At 33.7% G+C, this 19,896-nt stretch overlaps 1 protein-coding gene across 1 annotated transcript in view; it reads right to left on the bottom strand.

Moving 5' to 3' along the window:
• Positions 1–19,896, bottom strand: part of LOC145316730 (calcium-activated chloride channel regulator 2-like) — a 62,929-nt gene that overhangs the window by 24,363 nt on the left and 18,670 nt on the right. The window contains exons 6-11 of the mRNA XM_080157440.1: positions 17,675–17,740; positions 15,480–15,560; positions 13,899–13,985; positions 2,052–2,160; positions 1,645–1,732; positions 256–328 (exon numbers count right to left, since the gene is read on the bottom strand). Of these exons, the coding sequence (XP_080013566.1) occupies positions 256–328; positions 1,645–1,732; positions 2,052–2,160; positions 13,899–13,985; positions 15,480–15,560; positions 17,675–17,740 (504 nt within the window). The remainder of the gene's footprint in view (positions 1–255; positions 329–1,644; positions 1,733–2,051; positions 2,161–13,898; positions 13,986–15,479; positions 15,561–17,674; positions 17,741–19,896) is intronic.

The raw sequence follows: 19,896 nt of genomic DNA on the forward strand, positions 1-19,896 counted from the left end.
TAACGCCATTAAACTTTTTGCAAGAAAGTAAAATAAATGCTTTACAAATTACAATTACAAATTACATCATCGAGAGGCTCTGTATTCAAAAGGAGATAGATAGTGATAGAATAATAGCCTAAAGCCACCTCAATAGTAAGCCCCATTATGAAAGAGAACCATATCGGCTCAGCGGTTAGGGAGATACAGACAGACATCCAATTACTTTTATTAATTAAATTTAAATTATCTTTTTTTATTCAAATTAAATTTTACCTTCCAGTGCTCATCTCTATAATAATCTTTTGGAACATCAGTAATATTTAGGATATTATTATTACTCGAATATCTAAACAAATAATTTTACATTGATTCCTGTAAAAAGCAGGTATGATCTGAAAGCTTATCAACAGTAGTCACTTTATTTTCTACTAGCGGCTACGATAAGAAAAATTTTAAAGGGTTTTTTTTTGGGGGGGGGGGAAGAGAGGATTTTTTTCTAGAGGCGATTTCTCTTGGGAAGGTGGTACCTTCTCCCAAATTAGTTATAAACCTTCTCAGGACTTATGAGAAGCTACCCTGTAAAGGAGAACCAGATCGGTTCAGCTGTTAGCAAACAGACACTCAGACAGACAAAGAGACAAACATCCTGTTACTTTATTATAAGGATAATTTTACATTTGAATTCTCAATAATTTGAAAAGTCCAGCTAGTTTTGTATGGAATCAAGTTTGTTTACCTACAAGAATTTCTAATGATAAAAAAAGATTTACATATAAATAAGTATTATATATTATAAGAATTGTAAACAATTCTGTACATCCCAGAAATTTAATCTTCTTACAAAGAATTCAGAGATTAAAAGAAACGCATTTTTATTGGTTAAAGGGAGTTGCAAGATCTTCCCTGACTCACTTCACATTTTTCTCTTTTTTTTTGCACCACCCCCTATCTCCTTTTTTTTTTGGGGGGGGGGGGGGGAGGGGGAAGGTGGCTGATTTTCGGTTGTTTGTTTATTACTTTAGGTCAGGTTAGGTTATTTCGAAGATGAAGAAAGCCCCTCAAAAAAATTCTGACGTCATAAAAATGAGGAATGAGTAGAGGGAAAGAAAACCCCTAAAAAAGAAATGGATAATCCCTCATTTTTATGACATAATATGCTGATTTTTTGAGGGACTTTCTTCGTCTTCGAATTGTAAATTTTAGAACGTAAAATTTGAAAAGTTTCTATATAAACTTAACACCTACATCCTTAATCTTAATTAACCTAACCAAAACCCTAAAATTCACCTTAAATGTGATTTTACATTGTATAAATATGAAAGATTAATTGTCATAGATATTAAGGAAAAATGCCATTCCTTATTTGTTTATGAATATATTTCTAAATAATATTCTTACATTCATTATGGTAGTATAACTATCTCTCGCGTCTTGGGAAAGTCGAGTCAATAAATGCTTCCAATTTTGTTTCTTTTTTATATGAGGGAGGGGAGTATCAATGGTCGATTTCTCTTCGTCTGGAATTTAAGAATCTTTATTGTAAAGGAGAACCAAATTAGTTTAGTGGTTAGCGAGATCCTTCACTTCAGACACACATATAGACAAATATAGGTTCTGTCATAAATGGCAAAGAGAAACATCTGTACAACAAATATTTCCTACCTGACACTTATTCTGGTGTCTGCATTTAAAGTTTGAAAAACTGGTCCCAGACCATATCTGAAAGTCTTCCAGTTCTCAGCACCCATACCTTTCAATTAAATTTGATTAAATATCTTCAAAAAAACACACTATCCAGGTAGGAGCCTAGAAACTTAAACTAGCCAATACAGGTAAGATTCAGGAGCTTCATTTAAAAAGAACAGAGATCAGGTGTTAGTTAAATTCAGTATTAAATTTTTTTCTTGAGCCTAGCCCTTTAGGGGACCTAACATTTTGAGGATAACCTGTCCAAACTAAACCTAATTTCGGCTAGACCATTTACTTTTTCTTTGTCATAGCAACCCTCCATCCCATATTTGAATACGTCTAACCTTCAATATATGGTACTATTCCTTTATATATTATACCTGTATCTAATATAAACATGATACTATCAGTATTATGTTGTCTAAATATATGAAACTGTGGAGAAATGTATCCTTCTGGAGGTATCTCGTTGCCAACTTCCTCCAGAACCTGTGAAAAAAAAAGAATCATAAGAGGAAACAGGAAAAATATATTCTGTTGTAATATAAAAAGAAAATCTTGATGTTTAGTCCAGTGCAGTGTAGGAATAATCCGACATTAATAATAGTTGGAAAGTGTACTTAAATATTTTGGTACAAAGTTTGATAGCTAAAAAGTTTTGGCAAGTAATACATTTTGATGTTTTTGCTTTTTTCGCCTAACCCACATTGAAGTAATATCATTTAAAAGAAGTTTTTTTTGGAGGGGGGTATTTAAAATAAATTGGATTTTGAATTTCATCTCTGACTTTCATCTATTTGAACAGGAGAATTGATAAGCCTCAGGGGAGCTATTTCATTTTAAACTATTTTCTATTGTACATATTGATTTCAAGACAATTATTTTATACTGTCCGTATGTTCATTTTCATTTGTTTTCTTGCTATTTTGACACCATTTTTTAGGTGATATTACTCAGGAATAAGGTATAACCAACAAGGGAATTAAATCTAAAATAATATTTGGGGGGCAAATGGAGAGGTCGTCAATTTTACGATGTGTTGCCCCCCAACGACAGCTGAAAAACACGTATAGGTTTCGTGATTTTTTTCCGAATTAATTTCGTTATTGGTATGAGCTGGATATTACTATCCTTTCGTCTTAATTTTTTGGGATGATTCCGAAGAAGATTGGACAAAATGTTTTAAGCGAAGCATCTATAAGAAATCTAACATCTTTTCGTTCTAAATGGAAATAAAATACCAGGATTTTTTCTTAAGTACACTCCAGCAGGGTTAATAATCTTTTTTTCGACTGTCTGTTTTATAGATTTAGTCATCCTTGTTGTATGAAATTGTGCTTATTTGTTGATTTTCAAGTATGTGAAATAATATTTTTTTAGTTTTAATATGAACTTTGTTAGAAATTATAAATTTATTCAATTAAAATCAGTATCTAATTTTCTCCCGGCGGTGAATAAAACTTTGAAATATATCCCTCTAAAGCTTTCAAACAGATATATAGTATACAAACTCGCAAAGCTTTGGAATCAAGGATTATTAGATGGAGAATCTAATGAAAAATATATCAAAATTATTAACAGGAAAATGTCAATTGCAGTTAAAACAAGAACGTTATGTTGAGAAAAAAATAGGATGAAAAAAATAAGTACTTGGATGTAAATACGGACAAAGCGATTTAAAGAGCAGACCGACGCATAGACGTACAAGGGGGGGGGGGGGTAAAGAGGTAATAGCTCCCCCCCCCCATTTAAAATTAACCCCCAACCATTTAGGAGGGGGTATTTCCCCCCCAAAATAAAAAAATCCTTAACAAAAAAATTGGGTATAGTCCTTTCCACGACATCCCTCCATAAGGGGCGATTTGTCGTATTTTGAAAATGGCTTTTTATAGGTTATTTTAGGCTAGGTTAGGTTATATTGGGTTAGGTGATTGCCCCACAGGGTTAGGTAATTGGCCCCGCAGGGTTAGAGCCCCCCGAAGGGGCTAGAAATAGGAGAAAACATCCTGTGAAAAATACGAAGAATCGCCCCTTATGGAGGGATGTCGTGGAAAGGACTATACCCAAAAAATTTTTGGCGCGCTTTTTTACTCATAAATATTTTATAGTATTTCATTATTAGGTAGGTTTTTTTAAATTATTAAATTACCCCCCCCAAAAAAATTTTACCCCGGGGGTAAATTTTGGGTGGGGAAATTTACGACACACAGAAAACTGTCCCGAATTTGTATTAATTTTGAGGAACAAGACTCCAGTTACGTCATATTTTTCTTTCCCGAAAAAGGGAAGGGGGGAAGAAAAAAGAGATGGGAGAAAAGGGGGTTTTCCCCATCTCTTTTGAAGAGATTTTCTTTCCCCCTTCCCTTTTTCGGGAAAGAAAAATATGACGTCACTGGAGTCTTGTTCCTCAAAATTAATACAAATTCGGGACAGTTTACTTTGTGTCGAAATTTACCCCTGCCAACAGATTTCAATGGGGGATTACCCCCCCTCCCCTATTAAATTTTACCCCCGGGGTAAAAATTTTAGGGGAGGGGTAAAAAAATTTGCGGCGCGCTTCGAACGCCATTCTACCCCCCCCCCCCCAAAAAAAAAAAAAAAGCTTGGACGCCCCTGGACCGACGGACAATGTAAATACATATTTGATGCTCATTGGTAAAAGAAATCTTCACCAAAAAATTGAGCTGTCTTGAATAGCAGCAGAGTATGGAAAAATCCACTAGCGTTATGAGGACGGACGGAGGTACCTTAAAACCTCAATATTTGCTCAATGTTTTGACAAAGGGTGTTACCTAATTAAAGAGTAGCAACAATCAAGGGTTGTAAAAATAAAAACAAAATGACGTCATTAGATATGTATTAGGTGGTACCCAATTTAAAAAAAACTTGATAAATTTTTGATAGCAGAAATACATTTTTGTCCTGCGTATATCCCTTCTATTCCATATATAAAGTTAGTTTTAAAAGCCTTGTTGAAGTCAATATATCGTATATTGTATTTCAATCTTTTAATAAACTTTAACATACATAACTTATTTCAATTTAACAAAAGATGTTTGTATACATATACAGAGCACAAGATGTGTAATATGATTATTAGAATGTTGTAAAAAAATAGTGGAGATTTCTGGTAAATATGCTCTAAATTGTGTGAGGGGAGAAAGTATCTCAAAAAATCAGCATGTGACGTCATAAAAATGAGGGATTATCCATCTCTTTTTAAGGGGTTTTAAGGGGGTTTCTTTCCCACTACTCTTCTTCTCATCCCTCATTTTTATGAATTTTTTTTAGCGACTTTCTGCCCTCACCTAAATTACCACTTTTAACAAATGGCCTTCAGTCGGCAAAAATCTAACCCCCCTCCTTCCCTTGCAAATCTGAGGAAGCTTACAACCCTATACACACCCCCTTGATTTCGGTTTAAAGTAATGGTGTCAAAATTTTCGAGTGCCCTATCAAAACCCTGTGCACACCACTGAAAATTTGCAACCAACACATCCAACTTTGGGAGTATCTTTACTTGAATGAATAACAAAGTAAAGTGCATATTCTATTCCTCTACTATTCTATTACAGTGTGGAATTTGAAATAATAACATTGTGATAGAGAGACAAAACTACTCTATTATATTTTACAGGCGGTTACTAGAGACACTTGAGGAGGGGGGACGTGAATTAGTTAACACATTTTTTTATTTTAGATTTAAAAAGAATAAAAAAAATTGATGGGGAGGAGGTATTTTTTTGGCGATTTCTCTTGGAGAGGGTGGTTGGTACCCTCCCCGAAAATAGTTATAAACCTTCCCAGCACATAAGAGAACCTACCCTGTAAAGAAGAAACATATCGGTTCAGCGGTTAGCTAGATCCTTTGGTACAGACAAATAGACAAACAGATATCCTGTTACTTTATTTTCAGGATAGATATCTTCCAGTAAAGAGTGATATTAGTCTGTGCTATAATCTCCAACAAAAATAAAAAAGTGAAAAATATTTTTTAAACATTAGTTGTGACTCAACTGTTCACATCTATAAGAAGCTCGTTATAGTGCCTATAATTTTTTAGACTAAAATCTCGAATAACGTCATACTAGAACAATGACCAAAAGTTTTTAGATTTATCCCCTTTGTTATGGGCACTATAAAAAGCTTCCCTTCTTTCCTGATTTAGAAAATATTATGTATACTAAAAGTGTTTTGCAAGATTTTTTAGAGAAATTGTCCCAGTTGACTATGAATATATGACTATGTGCTGTAAATAACGAAATCAATTATGAAATTTGAATATGAACAAAAAAATTGCTAGCATAAGATGCGAAATTAAATCAAGATTTCTAAGATTTTGAACTTTTTCTAATCTAAGATAAGTAGGTTGATCTTAATTTTTATTAGCATAACTTTAAAAAAGTGATGCACTGCTCCAGGGGCTTCCAAGCTTTTTTATTTAGTGGGGGGGGGTGAGGCATTTGTTTTTTTGGGGGGTAAAATGGCGCAGTTTTTTTTACAACCCCTAAATTATTACCCCGGGGGTAAAATTTGCTTAAGGGGGGGGGGGAAATTATTTCCCCCCCCCCTAAAATTTACCCCTGGGGTAAAATTTTTTGGGGGGGTAATTTGAAAATGTAAAAAGGTACCTACCCAAAAGTTTTTGTTAGGGATTTTTTATTTTGGAGGGGTATTTTAACCCCCCTAATTGTTTGGGGGGTAAATACCCTCTCGTAAATGTTTGGAGGTGCCTACGGCAACCCCAAGGTAGGGGTAAATTTTAAATGGGGGGGGGGGGTAAAATGAAAAATATTTTAGGGGGTGCCTACAGCACCCTTAATGATATCATAATGAATTTAAGGCCCTAACTGAATTATTTTATGCATATGATTCTCATTAGTATGTACAAACTAATTCTAAACAATAATTTATGTAGATTATTTATAACAATGCATTCTTTCTTTCCTCAATTTATAACAAAGTTTTAAGGGAGGGAGATGACAATGGCGCTTAAATCAATCTAACCCTCTTTCTCTCCATTAATAATTATGTAGAATTTTCCTATTCTTGTATCTCGCGATGCTTTTTCTTTTGCAATAACAAGAATAAATAAATGTGTTTAAGGTTAATTCTCAGACGACTGAAAATCTGTAATTTTACAGGTAAGCCTCTTAATGTTTTTAGACCTTTTCTGATGGTCACTTTTTCCATTTTTGTACTTTTCCTTATTAATTCTTTATAATTCAAATGGATTTACTTTAAGCTTTGGATCCTTTCCAATCTTAAAAATAGAAATGAAGATTTACTAAGGGTTATGCATCCCCGCTTAACAGCCTAAATCCTGCACTCAACCAATATTAAGCTTCCCTAAAGAGTGAAGACCAGCATGTCAAGCCATTTATGAGAACCTACCTGACATTGTAGCATGCTTGCATACACACACATACATCCAGCTACTAAACTATATTTTGTATACAGAGTATAATCATACTATTGTTCTATTTATAACTCTGACCTAGCTCTAATTAAATTATATTCTAGTTAGACTAACTTTTCTTTTATCTCTTTTGCTCATTCATCAATTTCTTTTTTGTGCCTTTTTTTTAGAAAAATGCAAATAGTTTTTACTTTTTATACCAATTCAAAATATTTTCAATGCTTTCTCGTAATTTTCTGGCCTAGGGGACTCAACATTCGTTTTTAAAAAGTTTGTCTATATGAAGCATATCTTAGATAATCGGATTTGTGATTTTTTTTTTCAGAAAATAGCATAAAAACAATTTTTCCAGATATCCTGTACAATAATCGGATGTATATTAGATCTTTTCATGAAAATACTCTTTTTCGAATTTTAGTCTTCTGCTAACCTAAAAAGTTACTTTAGGAGCCTAGAAATACATGTACAAAATTTCAGCTCTCTATCTCTACTGGCGACCTAGCGCCAGGCATGTAAAATATCAACAGATAACGGTAGCACGGCGGTTTTAACAATATCACATCAATGTGCAGGTTTTAAGCTCTTCTGCATATTTCAATTTAAACACATAAGGGCAAAGATATATTATCCCAAAAATCTTTTGTCAAAGTCTACTCTACACCTAGCGCCAGTCAGTTTTCTAAAATCATGCCTTTTATACCTGTGAAAACAGAAATCGCCAGCGCTAGGTGTAGAGTAGACTTTGACAAAAGATTTTTGGGATATTATATCTTTGGCCTTATGTGTTTAAATTTAAATATGCATAACACTTAAATTCATCTTCCAAGCCATTCTCTAGGCATTTTGATTTTTTTTATGAAATAACGGGATTTCAAAACTGACCTTTGAAAAGGCCTAAAAAATATCTTTTTTTGTCACTTATTTCATTGCTTATAGTTACAACTTATTAAGATATTATGCTCAGTTAAAAAAAATCGGCGCCTCCAGCACCAAAACCGGCAAAAACTGGCAGTTAAACTTCTGTGCCCCTGCTTGCCCCCCTCTTCGGTAAACAGTAGTTATCTCAAGAAGTAAAAGAGATATCAACACACAGAAAGAAAACTTTTTAAATAAAACTGAACTAAGTAACCATTACACATTCATTTTTGGGACTTTCCTTCTAGGGGCTTGTGGAGCAAAAGACCCTAAAAAACACTAATAATATGAGTTCTGAGCTTATTTTTAGAGATATCAACCTGATTTTTTTAAAATCTTTTGTTACCATAATTGAACCCAGTAACATTTACAGATTTCATTTTAGGACTTTCCTTCTAGGGGCTTGTTTGGCAAAAGACCCCCAAAAACTAAAAATATGAGTTCTGGACTTTTTTAACATAACCAAACTCAGCAGGGGCGTCCAAGCTTTTTTTTTGGGGGGTTAAAATTTGCTTGTGGGGGGGGGGGTTATTACCCCCCCTGAAACCTGTTGGCCGGGGCAAATTTTGTTACCTTCCCAAAATTTACCCCCAAATTTTTAAAGAAAATTTTTAAAATAAAACTCAACTCAGTAATGATTACACATTTCATTTTGGGACTTTCCTTTGAGGGGCTTGTGGAGCAAAAGACCCCCCAAAACACAAAAATATGAGTTCTGAGCTGATATTTAAAGATATCAACCTGATTTTGTTAAAGGAAACTCAGCAGGGGCGTCAAAGCTTTTTTTTTGGGGGGGGGGCATCCCCAAATTCGTTTTGGGGTGGGGGGTAATCCCCACTTTACCCCCCCCCCTCTTGGACGTCTATGAAACTCAGTAATGTTTACAGATTTCATTTTAGGACTTTCCTTCCAGGTGCTAGTTGGGCAAAAGACCCCCAAAACTAAAAATATGAGTTCTGAGCTTATTTTTAAAGATATCAACCTGATTTTTTTTTTAAAACTTTGTTAACATAACCAAACTCAGTAACATTTACAGATATCATTTTGGGACTTTCCTTCTAGAGGCTTGTTTGGCAAAAGACCCCCAAAAACTAAAAGTATGAGTTTTGGACTTATTTTTAAAGATATCAACCATTTCGGAGGGGGTATTTTAGGAGGGGTAAACAATTTTGAATACCCCTCAAAAGAAAAAATCTCTAACAAAAAAAATACCAAATATTTAATAAAATTTAAATTACCCCCCCCCCCAAAAAAAAAAAAAATTTTACCCTGGGGGAAAATTTTGTTTACCAACAGATTTCAGGGTGGGTAATTACCCCCTCCCCCCCTCCAAGCAAATTTTTGTTATGTTAAAAAAGTTTTCTTTAAAAAAATCAGTTTGATATCTTTAAATATCAGCTCAGAACTCATATTTTTGTGTTTTGGGGGGTCTTTTGCTCCACAAGCCCCTCAAAGGAAAGTCCCAAAATAAAATGTGTAATCATTGCTGAGTTCTGTTTTATCTAAAAAATTTTCTTTAAAAAAATCAGGTTGATATCTTTAAAAATAAGCTCAGAACTCATATTTTTTGTGTTTTGGGGGGTCTTTTGCTCCACTAGCACCTGGAAGGAAAGTCCTAAAATGAAATCTGTAAACATAACTGAGTTTCATAGACTTCCAAGAGGGGGGTAAAGTGGGGATTACCCCCCCCCCCCAAATAAATTTGGGGGTGCCCCCACCCCAAAAAAAAGGTTGGACGCCCCTGCTGGACTACCCTGGGGGAAAATTTTGTTTACCAACAGATTTCAGGGTGGGTAATTACCCCCCCCCCCCCCCTCCAAGCAAATTTTTGTTATGTTAAAAAAGTTTCCTTTAAAAAAATCAGGTTGATATCTTTAAATATCAGCTCAGAACTCATATTTTTGTGTTTTGGGGGATCTTTTGCTCTACAAGCCCCTCAAAGGAAAGTCCCAAAATGAAATGTGTAATCATTACTGAGTTGAGTTTTATCTTAAAAATTTTCTTTAAAAATTTGGGGGTAAATTTTGGGAAGGTAAACAGGTTGATATCTTTCAATATCAGCTCAGAACTCATATTTTTGTGTTTTGGGGGATCTTTTGCTCCACAAGCCCCTCAAAGGAAAGTCCCAAAATGAAATGTGTAATCATTACTGAGTTGAGTTTTATCTTAAAAATTTTCTTTAAAAATTTGGGGGTAAATTTTGGGAAGGTAAACAAAATTTGCCCCAATCAACAAGTTTCAGGGGGGGTAATTACCCCCCCCCCCCCACAAGCATATTTTACCCCCCCCCCAAAAAAAAAAAGCTTGGACGCCCCTGCTGAGTTTGGTTATGTTAAAAAAGTTTTCTTTAAAAAAATCAGTTTGATATCTTTAAATATCAGCTCAGAACTCATATTTTTTGTGTTTTGGGGGGTCTTTTGCTCCACAAGCCCCTCCAAGGAAAGTCCCAAAATGAAATGTGTAATCATTACTGAGTTCTGTTTTATTTTAAAAATTTTCTTTAAAAAAATCAGGTTGAGGGGGGGGTAAAGTGGGGATTACCCCCCCCCCCCCAAACGAACTTGGGGGAGCCCCCACCCCAAAAAAAAAAGCTTGGAAGCCCCTGCTGAGTTTGGTTATGTTAAAAATGAAATGTGTAATCATTACTGAGTTCTGTTTTATTTTAAAAGTTTCCTTTAAAAAATCAGGTTGATATCTTTAAATATCAGCTCAGAACTCATATTTTTGTGTTTTGGGGGGTCTTTTGCTCCACAAGCCTCTCAAAGAAAAGTCCCAAAATGAAAAGTGTAATCATTACTAAGTTGAGTTTTATTTTAAAAATTTATTTTCTTTTTCTTTGCTGAGTTTAGTTATGTGAAAAAAGTTTTCTCAAAAAAAATTAGGTTGATATCTTTAAAAATAAGTCCAGAACTCACATTTTTAGTTTTTGGGGGTCTTTTGCCAAACAAGCCCCTAGAAGGAAAGTCACAAAATGAAATCTGTAAATGTTACTGAGTTCAATTATGGTAACAAAAGATTTTTAAAAAAATCAGGTTGATATCTTTAAAAATAAGCTCAGAACTCATATTATTAGTATAGTGTTTTGGTGGGTCTTTTGCTCCACAAGCCCCTAGAAGGAAAGTCCCAAAATTGAATGTGTAATGGTTACTTAGTTCAGTTTTATTTTAAAAGTTTTCTTTCTGTGTGTTGATATCTCTTTTACTTCTTGAGATAACTACTGTTTACCGAAGAGGGGGGCAAGTAGGGGCACAGAAGTTTAACTGCCAGTTTTTGCCGGTTTTGGTGCTGGAGGCGCCGATTTTTTTTAACTGAGCATAATATCTTAATAAGTTGTAACTATAAGCAATGAAATAAGTGACAAAAAAAGATATTTTTTAGGCCTTTTCAAAGGTCAGTTTTGAAATCCCGTTATTTCATAAAAAAATTAAAATGCCTAGAGAATGGCTTGGAAGATGAATTTAAGTGTTCTGCATATTTCAATTTAAACACATAAGGCCAAAGATATAATATCCCAAAAATCTTTTGTCAAAGTCTACTCTACACCAATGTACATCTTTTAATAAGAAACACTTTAGGCATAAAGAAGAGTGATGTGTGTCTGCTTGTCCGTGGGACCAGTAGGATCCTTTAAACGGCTTGATAGACAAAAATTTGGAAGATAAAAACATAAAAATTACATGTGACAAATAGATTACCTCTTCTGTACATAAATGTATTTGTGTAATAACAAGAACAATTTATTTGTCAATGTAGCGCAGCATAAGAAAGCTTATAATTCTGATCAAACGGAATAAACAGTTTAAGCTAATTTTTATACTGGTCAAGAACATGTAAAGTCAAAATTGTAATTTTTCTAGGTCTCTTACCATTTATTAATTAATAACAATAATCCGTCCAACTTAGAAGGATTTTTAAGCAAACGTATATTTTTGTTTGTATTTAGTCACATAATTTAATTGGATAATACGAACGAAGAAATTTATGAACGATTTAAATTTAGAGCAGTCTTATTATGTGGATAAAATTTTAAAAAATAAAAGTTCTTTCTTTTAAGATAGACACTCTTTCTAACCAAAATTGGGATAGGATTGTTCTTCCACTCTATTCCTCTTGGTCCAATTAAAGGATTTATTATCTAGACTGTCTATATTTATTGTACTTTATATTGAGATTTAGGATCATGGAAAAAAACGAAGTAGGGGGTTTTATCGTATTTCCACAGTAGCTTTTTTCCTATTTCTAGCCACTGCGGATGGCGGCACTAACCCTGCGGGGTAATCATTAACATTTACCTAACCTAAAATAACTTATCAAAAGCTACTTTGAAAATAAGACGAAACCCACTACTTAGATTTCTTTCCATGGTCCGAAATTTGAAAAGAGAAACAGAAAGACACACTGACTTGTAGAATAGCTGCGCTACAAAGAAATTAAGTTTTTCTAATGTATTTACATGTGTCTACTTCTCACAATATTTTATAAAAATAAATATTCTGACAGAAAACATTTTTGGAAAGTTTAGTTTTTACTTTATTTATAAGGAGGCATTCTTCAATTCAGTAAATATGTCCCATTAGATTATGATTTTCTTCTATATACTGATTAAAAACAACAATAATTTAATCACACCTTAAACAGTTGGGGAGTTGAAAATCCATTTTTATAGAAGCAGAAATATAATCTATGATTACGGTTTTGACCCTCTAAAAAACGTAATCTACATTTCCACTTTCCCGTCTCTCGGTGATGATATTATCAACGCCGATACGATTTTTGAAATATACCATTCCACTTTCAATAGAGGCGAAATTGGAATGGTGCATTTATGTTTACATATCAGCGTATTCATAAACATTGATTTCCTTATTTAAATCGACACAATAGTAATGGTATATTCTAGTTATTATTTTTATTTGTATGATTTCAATTATGTCGATGTTAAAAGTGTAAACCACCATTCCAGTTTCGCCTCTCTTGAAAGTGGAATGGTACATTTCAAAAATCGTATCGGCATTGATGATATCATTACCAAGAGAGGCAAAATTGGAATGGTAGATTACAAAAATCATATCGGCGTTGATGATTTCATCACCAAGAGAGGGGAAAGTGGAATGGTAGATTACGTTTTTTAAAGGGTCAAAACCGTAATCATAGATTATATTTCTGCTTCTATAAAAATGGATTCAACTCCATAACTGTTAAAGTATAGATTAGGAGTGAGCAGCAGCTATACATTACTGCGCCCGAGATCTCATTGAAACTGAGCAAAAAATTGAATATGAATATAATGACAATGACAGAGGAAAATTAAAGTAAAGGTCCCACTTTTATTATCCATGGGAAGCAAATGCAGTTGTACGATTTTTATTTACACTTTGGTGGACAGTTTCTATCAAATCATACAATGCCATAATGGTTCAGAAACTGGTTATTATCTAGCGTAAATGAAGCTCTTTAAAGTGCTTATTAAAAAATTACGTCTTACAATACAAATGACCAATGATGGCCAATACACAGACTAAATTACCAATAGCAGGCCAGTATACATTTTAATTGACTAAGTGTAGGCTAGTATGCCGTCATTTTTTATAGGCACTATAAAAGCTTCAGCGTAAATATTGAAATGAAGGAATAGTTATTTTTCGCATCGTATTATAAACAGCTTTCCGCGGATATACAATGTACAATTGTAAGATTTAACCCAGTTTATTTTAGCCCCGAGGTGCCGAAGGCACGGGGTATAAAACTGGTTTTAATCTTATGATTGTACATTTTTATATTCGTAGAAAGTTGGATATAATACGATGCTAGACATAGTTTTTTCATATGGATGAGAACCGGTTCCTATCCACCGGATTCGAATGAATACGAGAAAGTATATAAAAAATGTAACCTTGATTATGCTTTTGCTGCGGCATATTCTATTTTGTGGAGTTGGGGATATTTTATCATGTGTTACATCATCACAGAACCTCGTCACCTAAATAAAAATGATATTACAATCATTATATTTACTAAGAGCTGTCAATTTAGAAATAAAATTAAAGTAATATGACGGTTGAAAATCAGTTACAGCTTGATATAAGAAGGATGGTTAGTTGGCATTAGGGGCTAGCATTTCATGGGTAAGGGTAATTGGTTACTTAAAAGACAATCCATCTTATAATTGCACGACAATTGTCTGAAAGTTCTAACTGTGCATGGTAAAGAGTTGCACCTGTCCCTTCTACTCGTACTATTGGCATCACGCGCCTAACATAGAATCTGTAGGTAAATCAGGTCATATAGGATGTATTAGCAGCAATTCTGCTCTATTTCTTAATTTCAGTCCGTTCCTCGTATGTTCTGTTAGAGACAGTATTGTAAAAACGTATTTTTGTGCACAATTAATGATGGTTGAAATTCCATTGATTTAATTGCTTTAAACATTACATTTTTGAGCAAATTTTATTTGTTTGTTTGAATATTATATGTATATAATATACATAGATACTCGCTAAAACTGAACAAAGTGAAAAGTTTAAGCACAGCTTTTCACAATGCTAATTAAAAGTTTGTATGTGAGCTCTAGCACTGTTCAATACATGCATTTGTAGTAGCGAAGCTACTCTTTCATTTCAAATGCCCACTGAGACGTTTTTATTGGGGAGGTGAAATTTTCGGCTGCTATTAACTGACAAATATTTGTGAAGATTCCTAGGACGACAGAGTTTCTAGTATATAACTCACTTCGCCAGTCATAATATCTGTAATTATATAAATAATATTAAGGAAAAAACTGATTTACTCAGCTGCTTTATTAGATAGGCGACTGCATTTCTTTATGATATAGATGTCGCATGGGCACCTATCATTAAACTTAATTTTAATTCAAAATCACTTCGCCAAAGTATTACTATTTTATTAGTGAAGCTACTCTATCATTTCAAATATCTTTCTGCTTATCTGTCAGTCGGTCTAAAACGTTTAGAGAGAAAAAAATTTTAAAAAATAAAAGACAACTTAATTCTAGACAAGTTAAGATAAAGAGTACATTTTTAAAAGAAGAATGTGTGCAGAAAAAAATTATAAAAACGGCAGATGAAATAAATTTAAAAATGGACCATGCTAATGTGCACTGCACAATTTGAGCTGGATTATTAGAAAAATTTGAAACTTTACCTAAAGTAATTAGTTTGAGAGAAATCTTTTTTCAGGAAATCAACACAAAAATACATAAAATATGAAAGGTTAATATTCCATCAAATAGAGTACAACTATGTTAGAATCGAAGCTAATCGAATCAGAGCTTTCCGTCTGTCTTTCCAGTCGATCCTTCAATTTAAATTTTAGTTTTTTAACTTTTCTTTGGGAGGCGGTGGTTCCTTCCCACAAAATACTTCCCTTTACCTGTGAAAAGCTCTTCATTCTAAAATAGAACCACACACACACACACATACAGACGTCATGTTAGTTATGTTTGATGAATTCTTACATTTGGAAATTTTTGTCTATCTGTTGTGAAAAGCGTTGATGATGTTGCCTCCAAATTAGTTTCCACCAAGTTGTAACAATCCTTAGTATAAAAAAAACATTTAAAATAATATCAAAGTTAGGTATGTTTATTTATGTTGGAGTATAGGTGTACATAAAACAATATAACCTATACAAGGCGTGTGCACAGATATTTGCTAGGATGTGTGTTAGTCTTAAGGAGGCATGACGACAGGTATTATGGTAGAAGAAGAGTGTCAGGATCAATCATATTTTCGTTTCAAATGACTCCTTCAATCATCCCCCTTCCCTCCCCCCCCCCCCCATGGTGTCCTACCATTTGTAATTATTCTTTCCACATTGCAGTGGTGGTAAAAATGCTTTGATTATTGAAAATAACGCAATTGCATGATTTTTTTTATAAAAATATCAATATCATCCAAAAATCATTATTGATATAAACCTGATTTAAACGTAATATTTTTTCTCGTATTCATTCGAATCCGGTGGATAGGAACCGGTACTCATTCATACGAAAAAACTATGTCTTGCATCGTATTATATCCAGTTTTCTGCCTTCGGCACCACGGGGCTAAAAAAACTAGTTTTAATCTTATAATTGTACATTCTATATCCTCGGAAAGCCGTTTATAATACGATACGAGAAATAACTATTCTCGTATTCATTCGAATCCGCTGGATAGGAACCGGTTCTCATCCATACGAAAAAACTATGTCTAGCATCGTATTATATCCAGTTTTCTACGAATATAGAAATCAACAATCATAAGATTAAAACCAGTTTTTTTAGCCGGTGCCTCCGGCACCTAGGGGCTAAAAAAACTAGTTTTAATCTTATAATTGTACATTCTATATCCGCGGAAAGCCGTTTATAATACGATACGAGAAATAACTATTCTGCAATCAAAATCCTAGCTTAAACTAAATTAAATGATCATATTTTTAAGATATGAATATGCATATTATGTTTGAAAATGTTGAGAACAAAGTTGAGAAGTGTAAGGGATTGAAAACTGCACTTATAAAACTCTGCAACCGCTGACTATATTCTTTTTTATCTATATGTCTTTCTGCCCGATAATTAACCGCAAAAAAATATAAGGGATTTGTAACCGCCGTCATACTTCTATGGGACATTTTTCAGTCGATCGTATTTCTGGCGGTTTTATACCGAAAATTAGCTGCAATTGTTCATTTACAACATATTTTACTGCAAAATTGCAATCTTTATATACGGTCTATTAGTTGAAGTTGCATTCATTAGCTGAAGGTTAGTCGCAATTTTTAATTATCTAACTAATAATTTGCTGCAACCTTTAATAAGAGGCAGCTGCTGAGCCCTTGAAAAAGTTAGCATGAAACATAAAAAGTTATTATTAAACTTTGTGTAATATTATTCTAGAACCCAAACTTAGATGAGATTTACTACACCTATATTTATTACATTTTACAATTTTCTCATTTTTATGTGTTTTGCAAAAAAAAATACTTATCAAGTATTTTTACGGGTTTTTTATGAAAGGAGAAAAACGCACTTTTTTGCCAATATACCCCCCAAGAAAATCATTTATGGGAGGGGTGTATCCTTCCCTTCCCCTTCGAGAATTTATCAGTCGGGGGAATTTTTAACATTTTTTAGACATCCCCCCCCCCCCTTCTCCACGCTAGGCCCAAATGACTGCTCGTAAACATAACCTTTGGACGTAATCTACTTTTTAGTAGCCACTTTATTTCCATCGCGGTTATGTATCAGATTTCCGTTAGTTATAAACTACCGGCGATCGTGGCTCAACACGTAGCTCATCCACTCGTCGTCGGGGAGGTGATAGGTTCGAATCTCGGCCCGACAACGCGTCATAACTACAAACGTTAAAAATTGTTCCTACTGCTGCTATGTCAGGTACGCAAAATAAAAAGTTACAGTAGGGGGAATGCCTCGGTCCGTTAAGAGGCACAACTTAATACAATGCATTACCATGCACTTTTCAGACAAAGGTCGTGCAATCAAAGGGTTGCTTGTCTGTTGGATGTTACTTAATCTAATATCCTTGGGTGGATCGCATCCCATTACAAGCGGATGATTCTTAAAAACGACGGATAATCCCGCTCTTACGAGATAATGTAAGGTAGTTATAAACTGGTCCTAAACCACCTATATGCTAAATATTTGTATACCTGAATTAAACATTCTTTAGTAAAATTACCAGTCACAGGAACATCAGAACAGCTTGTCATTTTTATCTTAAACATATTTGGGTTACAATTTGGATCTATGATTCTATAACAACAAAGAAAAACTATAAACCCTTAAATTTTTTCGCTAAACTGAAAAGTAAATTTTTTATTTTGTTTAATTGTTTTTGTTTCATTGGTTTCTTTAGGGGCTCTACCTTCAGATCCTACTAGCATCTAGGGGCACAGAGCATGAGAATAACCTAAAACCACGACTTAAATCTTGAAACGAAATAGTCTAAAACCATCCCGAGATATTGATCACTATAGTATTTATTGAAATCTTAAGTTTCAGACAATTAAACCTTAATACATTATATAAAAGGAAAAGACCTATATACAAGTTTTTCTTCAAAAAACACTTTGATTTGTCATTAGTGATGCCCTATAATATAGAAGTGCACACTGTGTCGGTATGTATTTCTTGTATTCCCCGGCAAGTTCGAACCCATTAATCCCTTTTTCCTTACACCAGAATTCCCCAGAGAATGAGTGTGTTACGCGGCATTCCTAACTATCTCCGCGCGTGGCTTGTAAACAAACAAAAGAGACGCGCACTTTTCCTTTGATAATTCCCATGTGAGGAGCTACGTGAATGAAAATAATGTATTGCTTGAATATACATGCGCTCTGATATGTGGAAGATCTCAAATAAGCCTTCCTGCTTAGTTTGACATCATATGTGGTAAGAATTTATCTTTTAATTCTTGAAAATAAGCGTAGAATGGTACAATTTTATGAAGAAATTTAAATCATTAATTTTTCAGCAAATAGACCATTTAACTGCTAAGTTTTGATATACGAATATTTACTTTTATATTATTGATTATTTTATTCTAAAATTATCAATTTCTGATGCGATTTAATATGATTCGTGCCAATTTTAAGTTTTTTAGAAAATTCATATTTAAATTAAAATCACGCAACCTCGATGCTAAAAAATAATAACAATTAATTTTATGTAATTAATTCTTATATTTTTGTTTTAGACTTACTGTTTTCATGGTAATAAATACACATTCGTAAACTTCACTATGTTGGTCATTCGGGAGGCTTCGAGATAAGATTTCGAGAACGGCTAGGCATTGCGTTCCGAAACAATGAAAACAAGACAGAACAGATGCAGCTAAGAAGAATCTGTGAAGTTTTGTGAATGTGTTGGTTGTGATACCTTACCACACATTATTATAGTCATAATCAGTACAGTTAACTTTAGTGACAATCATGGGTCCTAAAAAGAATAAAGGTGATCAATTGAGTAAGCGGCTGCGCCCAGCCGTTGATGCCCTAACCAGTGAGCTAAGTAGAGTGATGAAGTTGGTCAGTGATACTTCAGAACTTGATGTTAGACATCTCACTAAGGAGTCAATCCTTGTTCACGACAAGTTCGAAACGTTCGACAGCATCATGAACGGTTTTAGCAAGCTTGGTTTGAGAATCCAAGAGCTTGATGAGTTTAATGACATTTATTCTGATATAAACCCAGAACCACTTCATTATGCAATCTACATTTTCCTGGATATTTTGTCTACGGTAGTCCATAAGTGTACAGCTTTACAGCACATTGTTTCTATTTGCTAAAGCAACACGTATGATAAAAGAAAAAAACTCTTTTTAAAGTAAAATGCTTATATTTCAATCAAAATCTACATTTTTGTATTTTTTACCGATCCACTTCATTATGCAAATCAAAAGAAAATCAATGGGAAAACGTTTGTTTTGCACTTTTCTCCACTTTTAAAAAATGATTCTGATAAAATAACAATTTTTTAAGGGATTTATGCATTAATTATAATGAAAAACAGTTTAAGGTAGATTTTAATGATTTTTCTAAATAAGAAATAATTGAAAAAAGAAATTCTATCCCTATCACTTTAGATGACAGCTGCTGACCCCCAGTCTTATGGATGAAGCTAAATACATGTTAAAGATAAAAATTACCCTGAAAAGTATACAAAAATATTTTTTGATGTGTTAAAAAAAGTCCATTTTAAAATCTTGATTTTGAGGTTGATGGCCTTTAAGATGCTCTTACTGGTGGTGAAGGTGAGCTAAATGTTATCTAAGTACATGACCATTATAACAACTTGTCTATTAACCTATGTACCATTTTTTGTAGTCATAGCAGCCTCCAGTGGAGCCTCTCGACATGAAATATAACCATT

This window comes from Acartia tonsa, chromosome 4, assembly GCF_053477335.1.
Source record: "Acartia tonsa isolate MP-2025a chromosome 4, ASM5347733v1, whole genome shotgun sequence".
NCBI classification, from domain to species: domain Eukaryota; kingdom Metazoa; phylum Arthropoda; class Copepoda; order Calanoida; family Acartiidae; genus Acartia; species Acartia tonsa.